This window comes from Mesocricetus auratus, unplaced genomic scaffold (genome assembly GCF_017639785.1).
Source record: "Mesocricetus auratus isolate SY011 unplaced genomic scaffold, BCM_Maur_2.0 Super-Scaffold_100055, whole genome shotgun sequence".
Lineage (NCBI taxonomy): Eukaryota > Metazoa > Chordata > Mammalia > Rodentia > Cricetidae > Mesocricetus > Mesocricetus auratus.
In genome coordinates, this window is record NW_024429232.1 from 1697914 (window position 1) to 1716042 (window position 18129).

The following is an 18129-nucleotide window of genomic DNA, read 5'->3' on the forward strand; positions in this document are numbered from 1 at the left end:
TGAAGGATGTACAGGAAGGATCCCTGGCTCCTCCACTCTCTCAAGCAGGGGTGTGACCTGCCACTCCTCGACCCCGATCTGTTTCCTTGGCTCCTCCTTGCACCCTGTGTGGCTGAAAGTCTGTCTCACGGGATGCCTGATGGGAGTGGCGTGCTCATGATGCCAGTCAGGCAGTCTGAACGCTGCGGCTCTAGCAGGCTGCAGGACTCAGTGTTCATAAGATGGGGGGGGGGTGCCGAGTCACGGTTTTATGGGGTAGGGGATGACTATCAAGCTGTCAGTCACCTCCCTGAACTCCCTGCCCAGTGTAGGAAGCTGCAGAGGCTTGTCCCATGCATGAGGTCACCCCATTCTCTGTCACTTGCTTCCTTCAGTCACCTTGCCTTACACATTATGCAGATGGGTACTGTGTCTCCACCCCATGTGACATTATTTCCCCCATTGGATCCAGGGAAGATTTGCCTGGCATCGACAAGGCTCTGGGTTCAACCCAAAGCTCTGCAAAAGAAGAGAAAAAAAAGAGAATTTAAAATACACAGTGTTTAACTGCCTTGAAAGACAAAGCAGAAGGAAAAACTGAAAATGGAGCCGCCGGGTGGAGGTGGCCATGCAAATGTCTGTGCTGCTTTACAGCCCCGTGACAAGGCTTCCTGTTGCGCCTCCCTCCTGCGGCCTTGGCTTCCCTTGCTGTTTGGAAATTTCCCCTGGAGCCTTTGCCATGCTCCCCGGCCTGCACATGGCTGTCCCCTTACACACGGCTGTGTGCTGTCACCCACTGCACTGTGGCAGCAACACAGATGCACCAGACGGTTGTCACCAGGACACTGTTACCATCTGGGAATGGAGATGTGGACACAGTGGGATTCTGTCCACCTCAGACCTGGGCCTCTGAAGGCCGGGCACAGGGAGACACCGGTTCTGCGTAAGCAGGGACCAGCTGGCAGCTGGCAGGGTTTGAAATTCGTGCTTCAGTTTTAGTGCACAAGCCTGGTGAGTGTGGCTGCCACAGACTGTGGCTATGGAGGTGAGCTGGTGTCCTGTGTGAACCATGGAGGATCAGTGTTGGTTCAGGTCCCTGGTGCCCTGCGGAAGGTATGCGGGCAGTTGGTGGGTGTGCAGCCAGCACGACCTGCATTGCTAGGGAAGGCTGTATGCATGTTGCCTGTGTTAGGGAAGGCTGTATGCGTGTTCCCTGTGTTAGGGAAGGCTTTATGGGGTGTTCCCTGTGTTAGGGAAGGCTGTATGCATGTTCCCTGTGTTAGGGAAGGCTGTATGCGTGTTCCCTGTGTTAGGGAAGGCTGTATGCGTGTTCCCTGTGTTAGGGAAGGCTTTATGGGGTGTTCCCTGTGTTAGGGAAGGCTGTATGCGTGTTCCCTGTGTTAGGGAAGGCTGTATGAGGCAGTTCACCTGGGTGTTGAGGTGGGGTTTTCTGGTGTGGCGGTGAGGATGATCCTGTACATAGGCTCATAATAACCACACGGCCTGCCTGGCTGGAGTGTGGGGTGTGAAAGGGAAGAGGGGGCCATCTGGGGGAACTTGAGGTCTGGCATGGTGGAATGTACGGAAGGGTTCGTGCGAGGCACAGGAAGGTCCTCTTATGCTTCAGGAAAGCAATTGTGGGGGCGGAGGCCAGCAGCCCAGCCGTGGAGTGGTGACAGCAGCATTGAGTGTGGCCTGTGCAGGAAGGAGGGCCCAAGGCACATTAGAGGACACAGAGCAGCAGATGGGCTCGGGGCACATGGAGAGGGAAGCGCTAGAGCCAGCAGGTCTTCGAAGCTGCGTGAGGACGAGGGCTGTACCCTTAAATGCCAGGTGTAGTGGAGCGTGCTGTGAATCTATCTCAGTGGGAGGGACTAAGTCAGCAGGAGTTCCAGGCCAGCCTCAAAAACAGTACAACTTTGTCTCCAAAAAGGAAAAAAAGTGTCCTGTGGCAGTGGTAGGCCAGACGGCCATCCCTCTGTGGGCTAGCAGGGACAGATGGCCTCTGCCTAAGTCTGCCCTACAAGCTGGGGCAGGCAAAGGCTCTCAGCTAAACTGTCCATCCAGAGTCCTGGGCACTGGTGCCACCTGCTGCCTAACTTGGGTAGTGCATGTTTCCTTAAAGCCCCTTGTGCATGAGGCCTGATGAAATCTCTCTTGTTAAACTCAGGACACGAGAAACAGATCGACCCTGATACATTCAGAGATTTCTACACTTGCTGGAAGGAGACAGAAGCAGAGGCGCAAGAGGCGAGCCTGCCTGCACTGCTGATGGACCACCTGGATAAGAACGAATGTGTGTACAAGCTGTCGAGCTCCGTGAAGACCAATCGTGGGGTTGGCAAGATCGCCATGACCCAGAAACGTCTGTTCCTGCTCCCCGAGGGGCGGCCGGGCTATGTGGAGATCGCCACCTTCAGGAACATAGAGGTGAGGCTTCCCCGGTGCCAGGTGCACCCCAAGCTGTCTGCCCTCGCCCACCTTCTATGTCATGTGCCTCCCTGTACCGAGCCTGCTCGGCTTTCGGGTAAGGACGACTGGCGCCCCTGGGGCAGAATGTGGGGGCATGTGGGCAGCATCCCTCACCCGATTCTACTGTAGTGACAATGTATGGAGGCACCAGGTAAGGCTGGCTGTGACTTTCTCACCAGAAATGGGAGGCTAGGAATGAATTCACCTCAGAGATAGCTAAATGACGACCACTGAGCCACTGTATCCCACAGTGTCTGCTTGTGTGTCTCTGGGTACATGCTGTTTATTATTTGTTTTCATATTATATTTTGTTTGCTTTTTGAGACAGGGTCTTGCTATGTAGTCAATGCTGGCTTTGAACTTGAAATCTTCCTGCCTCAGCCTTCTGAATGTTGGGATTATAGGCATCTACTACCATGCACTTTGCCACATTTTATTTTATTTGATTTTTTTCCCACCCCCTATTTTATTTGTTTTTAAGGTTTACTTATCACATATACAGTGCCCTGCCTGCATGTGTGCATACACACCAGAAGAGGGCACCAGATCTCATTACAGATGCTTATGAGCCACCATGTGGTTTCTGGGAATTGAACTCAGGACCTCTGGAAGGGTAGCTAGTGCTTTTAACTTCTGAGCCATCTCTCCAGCCCAGTTGGTTGTTTTGAGACAAGGTCTCTCTTTGTAATCTGGGATGTCCTGACACTATGCAGTGCTCCCAGAGAGCCCCCTATTCTGCCCCTGAATGTTAGAATTAAAGGCATATACTGCCATGCCCAGCCAAAGAGAGGTCTGAGTCAGGTGTATTGGTGTGTGCCATTAATCCCAGCACTCAGAAATCAGAGGCAGGAGTTCTGCAAGTTCTAGGCCAGTGTGGGCAGCATAGTGAAAGACCCTGCCTTAAAAAAAGAAAGAGAGCTGGGCAGTGGTGGCGCACACCTTTAATCCCAGCAGTCTGGAGGCAGAGGCAGGCGGATCTCTATGAGTTCAAGACCAGCCTGGTCTACAGATCGAGTTCCAAGACAGTCAAGGCCCCACTGAGAAACCCTGCTTCAAAAAACCAAACCAAACCAACAACAAAAGCAAGCAAACAAAAAAACAGGCCTAAATTGGGACCCTGATGGTTTTATTTTGTGCCTTATATTTAGAGTTACTATCCCAAACTTCAGGCCTAGGAGAGGTGAGTTGGGGGTGTCCTGTGTTCTCAACTACTGAGAGGTCGCAGCGGAAGAAGGCTGGCAGCTGTGGTCCCTGTATGCTCTGCCGGCCCATCCAGGGGTCCTCAGGGAAGAGTGGCAGGCTGTAAGGGCACACGTGCCCAACACTATGGTCACACTAGCCCTCCACGGTGCCTGCAGGTCCCTCCGTCCCTCCTGCCATCAGCCCAGCTTCTCTGTTTCCCTCCTCCTGCAGGAAGTCAAAAACACCACTGTGGTGTTTCTCCTCCTGAAGATACCCACCCTGAAAATCAAAACGGTGGCCAAGAAGGAGGTCTTTGAGGCCAACCTGAAGTCGGAGTGTGACCTCTGGCACCTGATGGTGAAGGAGATGTGGGCCGGGAAGAAGCTAGCCGATGACCACAAGGTCTGAGGTGGGGGTGTCCTGTGGACATGGGTGGCACCAGGCCCTGAAGGGGGCACCCGAGCTCGCAGCTCAGTCCTGGTACCATTGGCAGGGGAATTACACTGTCTGCAGGGCTAGGGAAGCTGCTGGGGCCCTGTGGCCCCACCTGGGGCCCTGGGGTTAGTGTGTGGAGGAGCACATGAAGGCTACATATAGCCCACACTTAACTCAATTTCCCTTCATGCACCCTCTAGTCTGGTGTCTTCCCAGTGAATGGTGGGTAGGGTTGGGGGAGGTGTTCATATCATCTAAATGGCAAGGAAACCATGTGTCAAGCAAGCCAGGTATGGTAGCATGTGCCTGTTATCCCGGTACTCAGGAAGGTCTGGAATTTGACACCAGCCTGGACTATAGTGCAAGACCATGTCTCAGTCACATAACCAAACCCAAACAGTGGACCAAAGCCATGATCAAAGGACTCACAAAGGCACTGGTCATGAGGGTATATGGAGACTGTAGGCGCACCAGCCACCAGAGAAATATCTTAGAAGGGACAGCTGGCTGGTATCAGGGGGTGGGAACCACTCCTTGTGATGGGTTGTTCCCTGTCGTGGGTTGGGAGTGGACTCTGTCCTCCCTAAGGCCCTGTATTCCATGACCTCTGGCCTTAGCCATTAAGTTCTACACCCACGGGGCCGTGCAGATTAGCTGTGTAATGGGGAAAGCCCACGGTGGGACTGTTCCCACACCTGTCACTGGGTACAGTCTCAGCGTTGCTGCAGTTGGAGCAGGGGTGAGGGGTCATGAGTTCCTGTGTCCTTTAGAAAAGAAAATGTGCTGACTCCAGAAGTCAACCAGCCCAGTTCATCGTAACCGAGCAGAAGGTTACGCGACACAGGCGCCTCAGCCATTCACTCTTCTTTGAGAAGTCTGTTTTCTTCAGTGAGGCAAAATCAAGAGACTCAGGGTTTGGACTGGGCTGACACACCCCTGCTTCTGTCCTAGGACCCGCAGTACGTCCAGCAAGCTCTGACCAATGCTCTGCTTATGGACGCTGTGGTTGGCACGCTGCAGTCACCCTCTGCCATCTACGCTGCCTCCAAGCTGGCCTACTTTGACAAGATGAGGAGCGAAAGTGAGTTCTGTGCGACGCCACACCTACGCCATAAATGTCTTCCTCGAGCTTCCCTCTGGCTGGCCCTCACCCGTCAGAACCACCCAGCCTTCTTGCTCTTATGGTTTTCTGTGGGGTTAGGGTCTTGCTGTGTAGCCCGCCTGAACTCAACTCAAATTCATGTCCTCTTGTCTCTCCTGTGTGCTGGGATCACGCCCAGCTATAATGTGTTGTCTAACTTGTTCTCTCTCTCTCTCTCTCTCTCTCTCTCTCTCTCTCTCTCTCTCTCTCTCTCTCTCTCTCTCTCTCTGTGTGTGTGTGTCTGTGTGTGTGTGTGTGTCTGTGTGTCTGAGAGAAAGACAGAGAGAGAGAGAGGGCGGGAGAGGTGGGCACGTATGCCAGGTCATGTGTGGAGGTCAGAGGACAACTTGCTGGGGTCAGTTCTCTCCTTCTACAGGGTTGGTCTCTGGGATTGAACGTGGATTATCAACTTTGGGGGCAAAATGCCTAAACACTGAGCAATCGCACTGACCCTAATTTGTTTGAATATCACTATTATTCTCTTGCTTTTTTTTTTTTCCTGTTTGTTTGAAACAGGGAGTGTTCTAGGATAGGCTAACCCCAGAACTCAGTGTATAGTCCAGGCTGGCCTTGAACTCACACTCCCCCTGCCCCAGTGAGTATTAGGATTGTAAATGCTGTTAGGATTTTAAATATTACACGATGGCTTTCATCTTCATTGAACCTTGTGGCTCCTCTTTTCCTGTTCTGGGTGGTGTCCATTTTACAGTGTGAACTGTATGTCCTGACCAACGATACCACTTTCTGTCTGGTTCAGCAGACTAGAAATATTGGAAGGCAATTGAGTAACTGAGGATGTGTCAGAACCACCTACTGGATGTCCATGGCCTGTCTGCACCTGGTTGGCCTGTTGACTGATGGAGTAGGCACCACATGAGGCAAAAGTGGCCCCAAATAATAATAATAATAATAATAATTTCTTTTTCTCCCTTTTCCCTCCTCCCTTTCTTTGAGACAGTCTTGTATAGCTCAGGCTAGTCTTGAACTGTCTACCTGAAGACGACTTTACACCCTGGTCCTTCTCCCTCCGCCTCCCAGTGCCAGCGTTAACGGGAGTGTGCCTCGGTGCCTAGCATCTCTTTATCTTTAATGTGGCCAGTTTCCTGGGACAGAAATTTCTAGCATCTTTCCTGCCCATCTCTGTTTGGCTCTCACATTCTGAAGCCACACAGAGGTCAGTGTTCCAACAGTGGCGTAAGGAGGTGTCTCGTGCTGACTCAGCTTCTGCTATGCAGCCATTTTAAATGGCTTCCTGCACCTCCTGCTTTGAGACCTGCACACTAGAAACAGGGAGCCTATTGCACACTAGAAACAGGGAGCCTATTGAGGCCACAGAGAATGTGTGGAGCTAAAACAGTAGGAAGTTTGCTACGGAACATAGACTGATGAAGTAGGATTCTCTGAAAACGCCACGCCGGCCTCGCTGATACGGAGATGTCCCTCTCATGTGCCTTTAAGATGTGACTAATTTGCAGAGCTGCACCACCCTTCCTGTGATGGCTCTGAGACACTCACTCTGCAAGAGGAATCCCCACATCTGCCTAGTGTCACCCTGAGCTGTTCACTGTCTGTGTGAACCTGGCTGTCCTGGGCGTTTCCTCAGTTCCTTCATAGCTGGCTTGTGCTGGCATTTTACTCCTTTAAGGGAGTTTTATTTTGTGTGATGTGTGTGGTGTGCACATCTGTTTGAGTGTGTGCACACGTGTGCGTGCCATGGTGTGTGTATGCAGGCCGGAGGACAGCTTCAGGCATCAGGGTTCACCTTCTACCTTGCTTCAGATGGGGTCATCCATTCTTGTTGCTTATGGCTGTGTACGCTAGGCCAGCTGTCCCACAAGCTTCTGGGGAGGGGGTCTCCTGTCTTTGCTGTCTGTCTGGCCACAGGAATTATGGGATTGCAGAGGCACACCCTTGCACCCAGCCTTCCATGGGTTCTCATTCTTGGATAGTAAGCACGTAAGTCACTGAGCAGTCTCCCATCATTCATTTCTTTAACGGCTGGAACACTGTGCTGGGAGGACTATGGTTTCTATGCCCCGTCTTCTATAGTGGACACTGAAGTTGGATCTACGTTTGTGTGAAGAGGGCTGCTGGGAATGTCTGTGCAGGCTCCTGTCCTCTCTGAAGAGGGCTGCTGGGAATGTCTGTGCAGGCTCCTGTCCTCTCTCCTGGGTGTGCAGTCGGGTTTTAGAAACAGCTGTCCAAATGTGCTTACTCACGTCAGCGTATCTTCACCTTGCCCTTTGTAACATCTGCCACTGACTCTGTGTGGCCCTGACACTTTCTGGTCATGGAACCCACTCCTGCCTGAGCAGGAACAGCACCCAGGAGGCTCAGTTGCCCCACGTTGCCTGGAGACCCCTGAGCCCTCCAGGAGCTCTGTCTGACAGTCCTGGGTCTCAACAGAACTGCTCTTTTCCTCAGCTGGGAACAAAATTAAATAAACACTGCACTTCAGCTATTTACATGACTCTAAACGCAGGCCTTCTCGTTGCCAGCCGTTTATGGACAGCGTTCTAGCTCCTCTGTAAGCAGTTTACAGGGTTGCCATGGTAACACCCAGCACATGCTCTGTCATCATCATCACCTTGTTCCCTGTGGCCCAGGAGGCACCATCTGAGCTCAGGTCACAGCATGCTGATTTCCTAGCCCTGGTTTAAGAAATCCAGAAATACCTTCTAGTGTGTGGCTTAATAAAGCCAAGACTCAGACACGAGATCCCAAGCTTGACTCGGGCAGCGGCAGAGGTTCCATCATCTCTTCCTGCGCGGTTGGAGCTCAGAACGCTTGTTATTGCTTCTTTGGAAAATGAGAACAATAGCAATCTCATCAGACGCGAGGCTTACTGAGAAAGGGAGGTGGGAGAAGCCACCAGCAGGTCCCTAGGGTGCAGTCTCTACTGCAGCGCAGGTGATCCGCGGGGTAACTCAGGGGTTAGTGGGAGAGCCCCTCGACCTGGCGGGTGGACCCAGAAAGCCCCAGGGCAGGTGGTTTTTACATGACATGAGTTGGTCAGTGCAGAAAGAGATGCAAGGCTTACCCATGTTTATCCTGGCACCCTTCGCAGAGGCTTAGTCATGGAACTAGACAGACGGACGGTAAAGGAGATGTGGCCTAGGGCTAGAAAAATGGCTCCCTATGTGGAGGTCCGAGGGGCCAAGCCTGAAGAGCTAAGCTCGGCCCCTGGGGTCCACATGGAGAGAAGCGACTCACGTTAGTTGTCCTCTGATCTCCACATGTGTTATATGGTATGTGCGTCACCATAAAGTGTTTAGAAATATTAAAAGAATATGACATGTATATAATGACATACTGTTCAACCAGGAAAACATATGTAGCAGCTGCCTTCCTGGCCCTGCTCCCCATCAGGGATGAGGCCAGAGAGCACCATCCTTAACGCTGGTTTCCGAAAGCACCCTTGTGCTACATGTGGTGTGAGTGTGTTTTAACCAGACATTCCTAATGGGAGAGCTGTGTGAGTTGGATGCCACTGCTGTCCTGCTGCCCTTGAGTCTGGTAACCTAACTCATGTGCTCGTGTTCCAGTGCCCATGGCAGTCCCAAAGACGACCTCAGAGACTCTGAAACACAAGATTAACCCTTCAGCCGGAGAGACTGCTCCCCAAGCTGTTGATGTCTTGCTGTACACACCAGGTAAGGCAGCCTCTCACTGGTAGCAATGAAGGGAAAGCCCCCACAATAGAAGCAGGGAGGGTGCTTTGTCTGTAGCACAGAATTCTGAGCCACAAGGGCAAAGGTGACATGCCCACTCTGCTCACTTGGCCTTGTGGCATCCTACACTTGGGCAACAACTTTGTTGGGGACATTTCAGGTACTGTGTCAGCTCTTGCCTTTGGTTGAGGAGGTTGCTATTGGTTGTAGAACCAGGGGGGAGAGGGACAGCCTAGCTGGAGCCCCTCCCATGTCAGTCGGTCACCACGCCCATTCCAAGGGGACTGGGGTCCAGAGGAAAAAAGCACTTACAGGTGAGTGGAGTGAGCGACTCCCAGACTGGCACACCCAACCGCGCTGCTGTGACGGCCTACCCCAGATTCCTAAGCACCCAGGGCTCTGCATTTGACTGCATTAGGGGTTTCTGGGCAGGTGAGGTAGCTCAGTGAGTAAGGGTCTTTGCTTGCCAACAACCCTGACAATCTGAGTTTGAACCCTGGAACCCACACAGTGGAAGGAGAGACTGATTCCCCGAAGTTGTCCTCTGACATCCACTTCTGCGTGTGCACACACCCACACCACCCCCCACAAATAAATGTTAAAAAATAAGTTTTTCCCCCAAGAAGTTACAATCAGAGGAGGAATTCAGGGACTGGGCTGGCGAGTATGCTCCTAGCATGATGACATGACGAGGGCTCCCACCCAGCCATTCTGAGCACATACCTCATGAAAGAGGCCACTGCAGAGCTGACGCCATCAGCCTCATGATCAGTTAGGGCAATTCCAGTAGAGCCACACTCAGAACTAGAGTCGTGTGGACATGGTGACATTGGCCTGTAGTCCCAGCTGCACAAGAGCTGAGACAGGCTGACACTAGCCTGGGGGACACACCAAGACCTCATCTCTACAGACAAAGAAAGATATTCTTCAGAGAGCTCAAACTAGTTAAAATGTATGCCAGGCTGGATGTGCTGGTGCGTTCAGGAGGCTGAGGCAGTTGGATAATCACAGGTTCAAAGCCAATATGAGCTACATGAGACCCCATCTTAAAATACCCTGAGTAAATAAATCGATAACAACCACTGACTGTGGGCGACAACCTGAAGCAAAGCAGCTCCTCTGCAATGGCTTTGGGTGGGCGTGGAAATGGTGGGGCACCGTATGGTGGGTCCTCCTGCTGACCCCTCTTCCTCTCATGCCTGCTGCTCACCAGCCATCCTCACCTGCCTGCCCACCGGTGGCACCTGGTGCAACAGTCCCAACTCCACACAGTTCTGTCTGTCCCTCCTAGGACTCCCCAGGGCGGTGGCAGTGGGTCCTCTCCACACCACCGCATGGTGTGTCTGTGGGTGTCCGGACGGTAGCTAAGCGGTAGGAGGCAGCCCCTCCCACCATCATTGATCTGACAGACTTAAAGCTTTGGGGCTCCTTTGCTTTTAGGGCGCCTTGACCCTGCAGAGAAAGTTGAAGATGCACACCCCAAGTTGTGGTGTGCCCTGAATGAAGGCAAGGTGGTCGTGTTCGATGCTTCCTCCTGGGCCATCCACCAGCACCGCTTTAAAGTGGGCGCCTCCAAAGTGGTGAGTGCAGCACCTTTAACCCAGTGTGGCGTTCAAAGCGATTCCACAGACAGCCTGTGCCCTGGCATCACTGAGTACTGACTTTGAGAAGCCAGAGCCCCTAAGAGCATGCCATCTGCAGAGGCCCTGATGGCTTGGTTGGCCATTCCTACCCTCCATCTTCAATGCTCACGGTGCCTCCGTGGTGACCCACACCCAGTGGGAATGTCAGTGGCAGTGTGTGTTCCTGCTGTGACAGGCAGTTAATGCTGCTTCTCGCAGCTGACACCGTGGACCACCGTCCTTCCCTACTGTTTATCTGCCACGGTTTATACCTCTGTCTTCTCAATAAGGCATCTTGAAATGGGACCCACATGACTCAAACACGGCTCTGGGCCTTGCAAGACCCTGCGGGACCAGTGTTTCATCCCTGCTGGTCTAGGGCTGTTAGTACCCGAGCAGAGTGTGGTCTTGCTCTGCGCGGCTCACCCTGTCATCTTGGCTTCCTTTAGAACTGTATGGTGATGGCAGAGCACAACCAGGTGTGGGTGGGCTCCGACGACTCCGTCATTTACATCATCAATGTCCACAGCATGTCCTGCAACAAGCAGCTCACGGATCACCGTGCTGCGGTCACTGGCTTGGTGGTGCAGAACGGAAGGAAGCCCAGGTACCAGGGCCCAGTGGGGTAGGAAAGGGAAAAGCTTGGCTCCTACGGGTGTGGGAGGTAAGGGGTTCCCGGGCCTCTTGGGCCTGGCCAGGCAAGAAGCATCTGGAAGGAGAGTAGGCAGAAGACATGTGTGGTGTGGTTCTGCACACAGGGAAAGAAAGGAGACCACAAAAGCAGCATGGTGGCCACTGGCTCTCAGCCTTACAGCCAAGATTACTTAGACTAGCCCCTGCGTTTGGCAGAACCTGGAAAGAAGTGCTGGCTGTGGCTGGCTTTCTCATTTTTCCAGACATCAGAAGTCTGACTTTGTATGAGAGAGCACCTAAGTTCTTGGTGTAGACTAGCTCTAAAATGCCATTGTGGGCATCCCTTCCTCAAGCTCCAGAGAGTCACTAGCAGGCCATCTGTCCGCAGGCTGATGGGGGCACTTTCCCCTGCTGAGTCTGTAAGCTAGTGCCATGAGTGTTCTGTGGTGAGTCTGGAGCCTGGCTGCCTTCATTTTCAAGTCCATCCAGCTTGTTTTGGGGGGCCCCTCCTGGCCTGCCACAGGCGTGCATGCCAGGCAGCTCTGGATGCTGAGGGCAAATGAACCTCATTTCACCCATGTGTTCCTGCCTCTGTGACCCCCCAGTTCTATGGCCAAGCCACCATGGGAGGGATTTTACCCATACAATTCCAATGATCCTGGTCAGTGTGGGTGTACAGGTACAGGCTGCTGCCCAGGACACAGATGGAACTGGGGTGTGGTGTGGCCTTCGGGCTGAGGCTTCCCTCCTTCATCTGCTTACTCTACAGTAGAGCCAGTGTCAAAAGGCAAGTTTGGGAAAGCCATGAGGTCACCCACTTCAAGGCCACCTACTTCCTGGCTTACTTATATCCATGTCACACCTTGATGGACAGCTCCCCGTATACTGGTCTCCCAGAGCCATCTTGATGGAAAGCCACACCAGGAGGGTGGGAAGCTCTCTCTGGTCTCCCCGGATATGATGGTGCTTTGGTGTCTCCTGACTTGTAGATACATTATCCAAACCTCATCTTACCACAGCCTTCCACAGTGCGTGGCCATCTCTGGGCTCACGCTTCCCGTTTGTAAAGACATCAGTACTGCTGGGCCAGGGCCTGCTGTGGTGACGCTGCGTCAGCTTGGCTCCGTCTGCAGAGACCCTATTTCTAAGTCAGGCCATATTCTGAGGTGCTGGGTGCAAGGATTCCACTGTGTCATTTCTCAGGGACATAGGGCAACCCATGATAGCAGCTTATTTCACTGTCTTTACCTAAACAATGCCAGCTTCCAAGTGAGCTGTTTTACCCACCGTGCCCTGCAGTGAGGTCAGGTCTGGCAGAGCCACCCCAGGGAAGGCTCAAGAGCAAGGCAGGGCCTTTTTACTCTGTGGGGCAGCCCCAGTTCTGGCAATGTCTGCCTTTCCTGTCTTCCATGCCCGTTCCCTAAAACAGTGGCAGAGGTGCCTCTCTTCTCCCAGGTCAAGCTGGACATTGGTGCTTACCTCAGAATGTCAGGACAGGGAAAGTGCAGGAGTCATGGGTAGTACTGGCCACTGTCCACCCCAACTTGCCACTGCAGAAGACCACTCCTGGGTGCTGGCAAGCCTGCCCTCCCTGGTCCCTCTGAGCTGGAGAGCTCTGCTTAAGACTGGGGCTCTGCTCTGATACCCCATCAAGCTCAGTGGCTGGAATGGGCAGCCGGGCGTCTAAGACCCTGTTGTGTTTACTTACCATTATCTCTATCCCCCAGTGAGGTCTACTCCTGTAGCCTGGATGGGACGGTCCTGGCTTGGAATGTCAGCACCTTGCGAGTAACCAACCGGTTCCAGCTGCCATATGGTAACCTCACGTCCATCAGCCTGCACAGTGACCGTCTGTGGTGTTGTAAGTGCTCAAGTCATCAGCTGGTGGGCATGGTGCCCTGATCCTTTCCCTTCACTGTACATATTTCCAGCTGTGATTTTAAGTGATTCCTCCTGTCCCAGCAACCATGCTGCCACTCTCCGCTCCCTGACAGGCTGATTGGTGGCTAGCTGCCATCCTGCTATATGCCTGCCACTCCCCAGCTCCTTGTTGGTAACTTGCTCTTGGGGGGGGGGTAACCTGGCCCAGTGACCCTAGGTTGCCCTCTACAACCTCTTCTGAGTGTTCTGAGTGTGTGCCACAGCTGCCTCTGGGGCAAGCTTGGCCAGGCTGTATCATTCCTAGCCCATCTCTGGGACCCCAGTGTCTACAGCTGAGTCCATTTGCCAAGGGGTAATGGGAGAGGCAGGCTCTGGCTGGAGGCTTGAGTTCTGGGATGTCTCAGAACTCCGGGGTACAGGACTTCCTGCAAGTAGGTCTGAGGGCTCTTGGATGCTGTCAATGATGTGCTTGGGCCTGAGTGCACATTTCGGCATGCTCTTCCTCACTCTCTTCCTCCTCTGTCCCTGTCTCTGTCTCCCCAGGGTCCCATGTAGACCATACTGGGTGGCTGCTTCTCATCTTAACCTTGTGATGCCCCTGCCTCTACCTCCTGTGCTGGGATCACACCTGGACCGTTGTCCTGCTCTCTTGTCCCTCACTGCCTGTTGCTGCCCTTACTGAGTGTTTTACTTCAGCTGCGTCTTCTCTGCTTCCCTTTCCACTCCCCTTTGCCTGGGTGCTCTTAAGGGTGGGGCTGTGTGGCCTCACGTCACTGGGCAGTCAGCAGGCCTTCAAAATTAAGAAAACTTACTTTGCCAGGATTCGTATCATTCCTGGCGAGTCCTGCCACCCAGGCTTCTCCCTGCTTCCTGTGCTTGGGAGCATCTCCCAGGACTGGGCGTGGGCTCCTCATCACCGTGAGGGACGGTGAGGGGATGGGAAGTCTCTGTCTGACATCTCATGGGAGCTGTGACTGGAGCTTCATGGCGGTCACAGGGGGAGACCCGGCTGGGAGTCCTAGGTGGCAGTGCCCCGCATGTGTGTTCTGTCTTCCTCCTTGTCCCTGCCCATCCGTCCTCCTGCTTCTTCCTCCCACAGGTACAGGCCACAGCGTCGTGGTGGTGACAATGCAGGGTTTTCATCGTCATGAGCTGAAGGTCAACAAGTCCGACAAGGCGCCCACCCCCTTGCTGGTCTTCCAGCTTCTGCCTGAGGTACTCCAGGCTTGTGTGCTGAAGTCCAGGCTTGGGCTGTGTGGTCAGGGTGCCATTGTCCCACGGTGATTTCTATCCCAGAAGGAGCAGCTGTGGGCGGCAGGTGTGGGGTGCAGTGATCTGTACATCTGGAGCCTGAAGGACCTGGACCGGCCTCCTCGGAAGACCCACCTGCAAGACTGCACTGAGGTCAGCTGCATGATCCGTGTGAAGAGACAGGTGAGCTGAAGGTGTCTAGCACCTGAGACCATCCCCTCAGGTTCCCCTGGCCTTGTCCCCATGGTTCCGCCTCCTCTTCCAGACCCCTCCCCTCCTCAGTGGGAACAAGTGGAGGGTGAGGCGGCTGTGGTGCAGACTGCCGTGAGCCCCAGGCCTCACAGTGCTCGGGCTGGGGACCGACAGTCTCACTTCCCACCAGAGCTGGAGGCTGAGCCGCGCCAAGCCCGGGGCCTGCTTCTCAGCGGACACCTGCCTGCCTTCCCCCCGGCTTCTGGCACTTGGTCACCCTGGCTTGTGGCTGTGCCTCTCCCATCTAGCTTAGTCCACATGTGGCACCCATGTGTCTCCTAAGGGCCCAGTCCACTGAGGCCTGCCCACAACTCACCTAGGTCTGTTTCCAAACCACTTCTGATTCTCAAAGGTTTCTGGGAGACACTGCTCCACTAGGTAGTCTTACATACAAGGTACAGTCACACCGTCCCCAAGCCCCAGAGTTCCACTCACTCTGTCCTCACCTGAGCAGAGGTGAGTGTCTCGGGTCCACCACAGCAGCAAAGACCTGAAGCAAAGAGCTTGAGAAGGTTTCTGCGGCTGTCTTGGGGTTTCTAGTTCATGGCCGGCAGACCCACGGTTTGGGGGCGTATGGTGAGGAACGTTGGGTGAATGCTTGTGGGAGAAGCTGCTCAGGTCCTGGCCAGGAAGCAAACAGCAAGAAAGGTCTAGAATCATAAAAGTCCCCTCTAGAACACTGTCACTGACCTCAAACCTCCAACAAAGCCCCACCCCCTGCAGGGTTCAGGAGAGCCAGGCTGGGGTACTGGAGAACGCACATCCCAAGTGTCGCATTAAGACTGTGAATGTGGCCATCCTGCAGCCCTCTCCTTTGTAAAATGCAGTAGTGGGACAGTCCCATCCCCAAAGGGAGAAACTGGAATGAAAAAAATAGGTGACAGGTCTCAGCCCTGCCTACCATATGGCAAGAAAATTACACAGGGGTGTGGCCCCGTTTTATGGAAGCTTAACTGGTGAGTCACTGTTCTCCAGTGTGTGACCTCAATATGACCTCACATGTTCACCACTCACAATTCTGCACAGATCTGAGTCCGGGAGACTGCTCTGTCCTCGGGGCTTTCAGGCCTGAGACGGAACCTCCGTGGTCAGAAGGTCTGTCCTAGGCCCGCAGGTAGCCCGGTCCCTGGGCCAGCACGCAGGACATGAGTTTGGGGCTGCATTTGTCACAGAGCACTCAGCTTCAAGGAGTATCCTTACTTTTTCCTGCAGATCTGGGTAGGTGGCAGGGGGCTGTCGCAGGGAAAACCCAGAGGGAAAATCTTTGTGATGGACGTGGAGACGATGGCAGTGGAAAAGGAGCTGGTCGCTCACTCCGACACCGTGAGGACACTGTGCTCTGCTGAGGACCGCTACGTGCTGAGTGGGGCGGGCCACGAGGAGGGCAAGATCGCCATCTGGAAAGTCGAGTGAAGGCTGTGGACCGAACCCGTGTGCCTCGCGAGAGGGCGCCTCTCACCACACAGCTGCGTCAGCGGCCGGGACCTGTCATCTGCTCCCAAGAGCCTTCACCTCCAACTGCTTCCTTGGGTGAGCAGCTACATCCTGTTGCTGATAGCCTCCACTGTGAAGTTACCTCGTATTACCTAGAAACTTCCAGAAACCACAACTGGGAGCCAGCATCAAGGCTGCCAACTTCACTGTGTCGCACGTGACCTGTGCTCCTCACATCTGGCCTCTCCTCTTCACGCACTCTCCATTTGTTTACTCTGCAAACACTTGGCTTCAGCGGTGTGGCAATGCCTGGTATGTGGCAGTCAGCCAGAGCCTTGCAGGTTTCCACTGACTTCCTGCTTCCAGAAAGGCTTCCGAGTACCTGAGGGTAAACACTGACAGAACCGGCTTGCACTGGCCATACTATCCTCCTCTAGAGCAAGTGACCGAGCCCTGCCCCAGGGAGGGGACAGTATTGTTCAGATTTGTCCGTGCAGAAACTGGGCAGCTAAGTGGTGCTGTCTGCATTGAAGTTTTAAGAGGAAGAAATAAATACTGCCAGCACAAACATGTATAACTGCCTCACTAGCTCACGGCGGGCTTGCACTTTGTGTGTCTCCTGTGTGTCACGCACAGCGAGCGTCTCTACTGAACCGCGGGTAGCTGTCTGCGCAGAGACCTCTGTGTGTGCACACACACGGCCCCAATTTCATTCTGCCTGTGGATCGCACCGAGAGTGCTGCACGGAGCCCTCTGGATCCCCTGCCTCGGGTTTTCAGGACTCCACGTGCACCACGGTAGAGGCAGTCACTAAGAGGTTGCCAATGGTCTGTGCCTGCCTCTGATAGGTAAGGGTTCAGGGGTACTTGAGTTGATGCCAGTGAGGATGTGGGTCCAGACTGGGAGGGTGTGTGCTGGTTCCCTTGAGGTGTGGCTCCTTTGAACATAAGGCAGAGGACCACTCAGAGCCACACCTCTCCCTAGAGTCTGTGTTCCAGATGTCCAGAAAGACAATGTCACCAGCAATCAAGGCACGGGCTCAACCTGTCTCTTTAAATACAGGAATTCTGGTGTAAAAGTCGATCATAAATGAAGTCTAAGTTATTTAAACCAGGTGTTTACAGCATGTGGATTAATATAATAAATCCTTTTTGTTAATAAATGCTGCTTGCTTTATTTGGCTGCTTGTGAGCTGGTAGAGAGGTCTTGAGACTGAAGTCTGTTTTTTTTCTTTGCATGGCTTGAGATGAAACCAGGGTCTTTTCCTGCCAAACAAGGGTTCCAGCACTGAGCCAAACCCTCTCCTCTTGGGAGATGTCTTGAAGGTGATCATTTTTACTTTTGAGAAAAGGTCTAACTCTGTATCCCAGGATGGTCCCAACCTCCAGCTCCAGTCTGTCACCCAAGTGCTGGGGTGACAGGCGTCCCAACCACACCTGGCAGACTTGGGAGATGGTTTTTAATTTCTCTGTTCATTCTAAGCAGCAATCAAGTTGTCCCAACTCAGACTTCATCTCTCCCATTTGCGACTGTAATTTCTAAGGTCGCATGGAATAATCCCCGAGGCTTTAGGGACGGTCATTTATATCAAGAGGAGAAGCAGTGAGCAGTGGTGGGTGCTAGCACCAAGTGAGCTGGGGCACATGGCTCTGGACTGTCTAAGGGCCTTGTGAGTGACTGAGAGGGCAAAGTGCACTTTGATGCCTTCGACACACCTGGTTCGTCTGACCATGTGGCTCCCGCACAAACGGTGTGTTGTGACCCAGGCACGCATCAGGCTGGGGAAGCCCTGGGTTTGCGTGTGATGAAGAGGGGCAGCCTGGGCAGGGGAAGGCTGATGGGCCAGGCTGACTCAGACAGGAGCTGGTGCAGTAGTACTGCCTGCTTTGTGCAGGCTGGTGTGGAGGATGCGGCACATGGCTGGGCACCCGGGAACCGCTCAGCAGCTCTCCTGGGCTCTCTTGAGAACGTCACAAAGGAGCAAGTGGCGACGCGTAACCCACTGCAGAGGGTTGAATGGTGGCCCCTACAGGAGCTGCAGCTGGTTTCTAGTTTCTAACAAGGGTCTGAAGGCTGGAGGCTAGCCTCGGCTATCTGAGACATGGGACAGCCAGAGCACTATAGTAAAGGAGGGCTGAACTCACCCTGATGGGGAAGAGCCTGACTCCCTGGCCCT

The 18129-nt window shown here is 53.6% G+C and overlaps 1 protein-coding gene across 3 annotated transcripts in view; it reads left to right on the top strand.

Annotated features, from left to right (window-relative positions):
- Nucleotides 1–17115, top strand: part of Dennd3 (DENN domain containing 3) — a 51593-nt gene extending 34478 nt beyond the window's left edge. The window contains exons 14-23 of one of the 3 annotated variants that reach the window (XM_040736289.1): nt 2150–2409; nt 3865–4035; nt 5020–5149; nt 8755–8862; nt 10321–10460; nt 10952–11109; nt 12863–12996; nt 14116–14231; nt 14313–14450; nt 15732–17115. In XM_040736289.1, coding sequence (XP_040592223.1) covers nt 2150–2409; nt 3865–4035; nt 5020–5149; nt 8755–8862; nt 10321–10460; nt 10952–11109; nt 12863–12996; nt 14116–14231; nt 14313–14450; nt 15732–15932 — 1556 coding nt within the window. In that variant the 3' untranslated portion in view covers nt 15933–17115. Of the gene's footprint in view, nt 1–2149; nt 2410–3864; nt 4036–5019; nt 5150–8754; nt 8863–10320; nt 10461–10951; nt 11110–12862; nt 12998–13559; nt 14232–14312; nt 14451–15731 lie in introns of those variants that run through there. The other 2 variants (XR_005873371.1, XM_040736290.1) reach the window with 2 other exon arrangements.
- Nucleotides 17116–18129: the final 1014 nt, after the last annotated feature.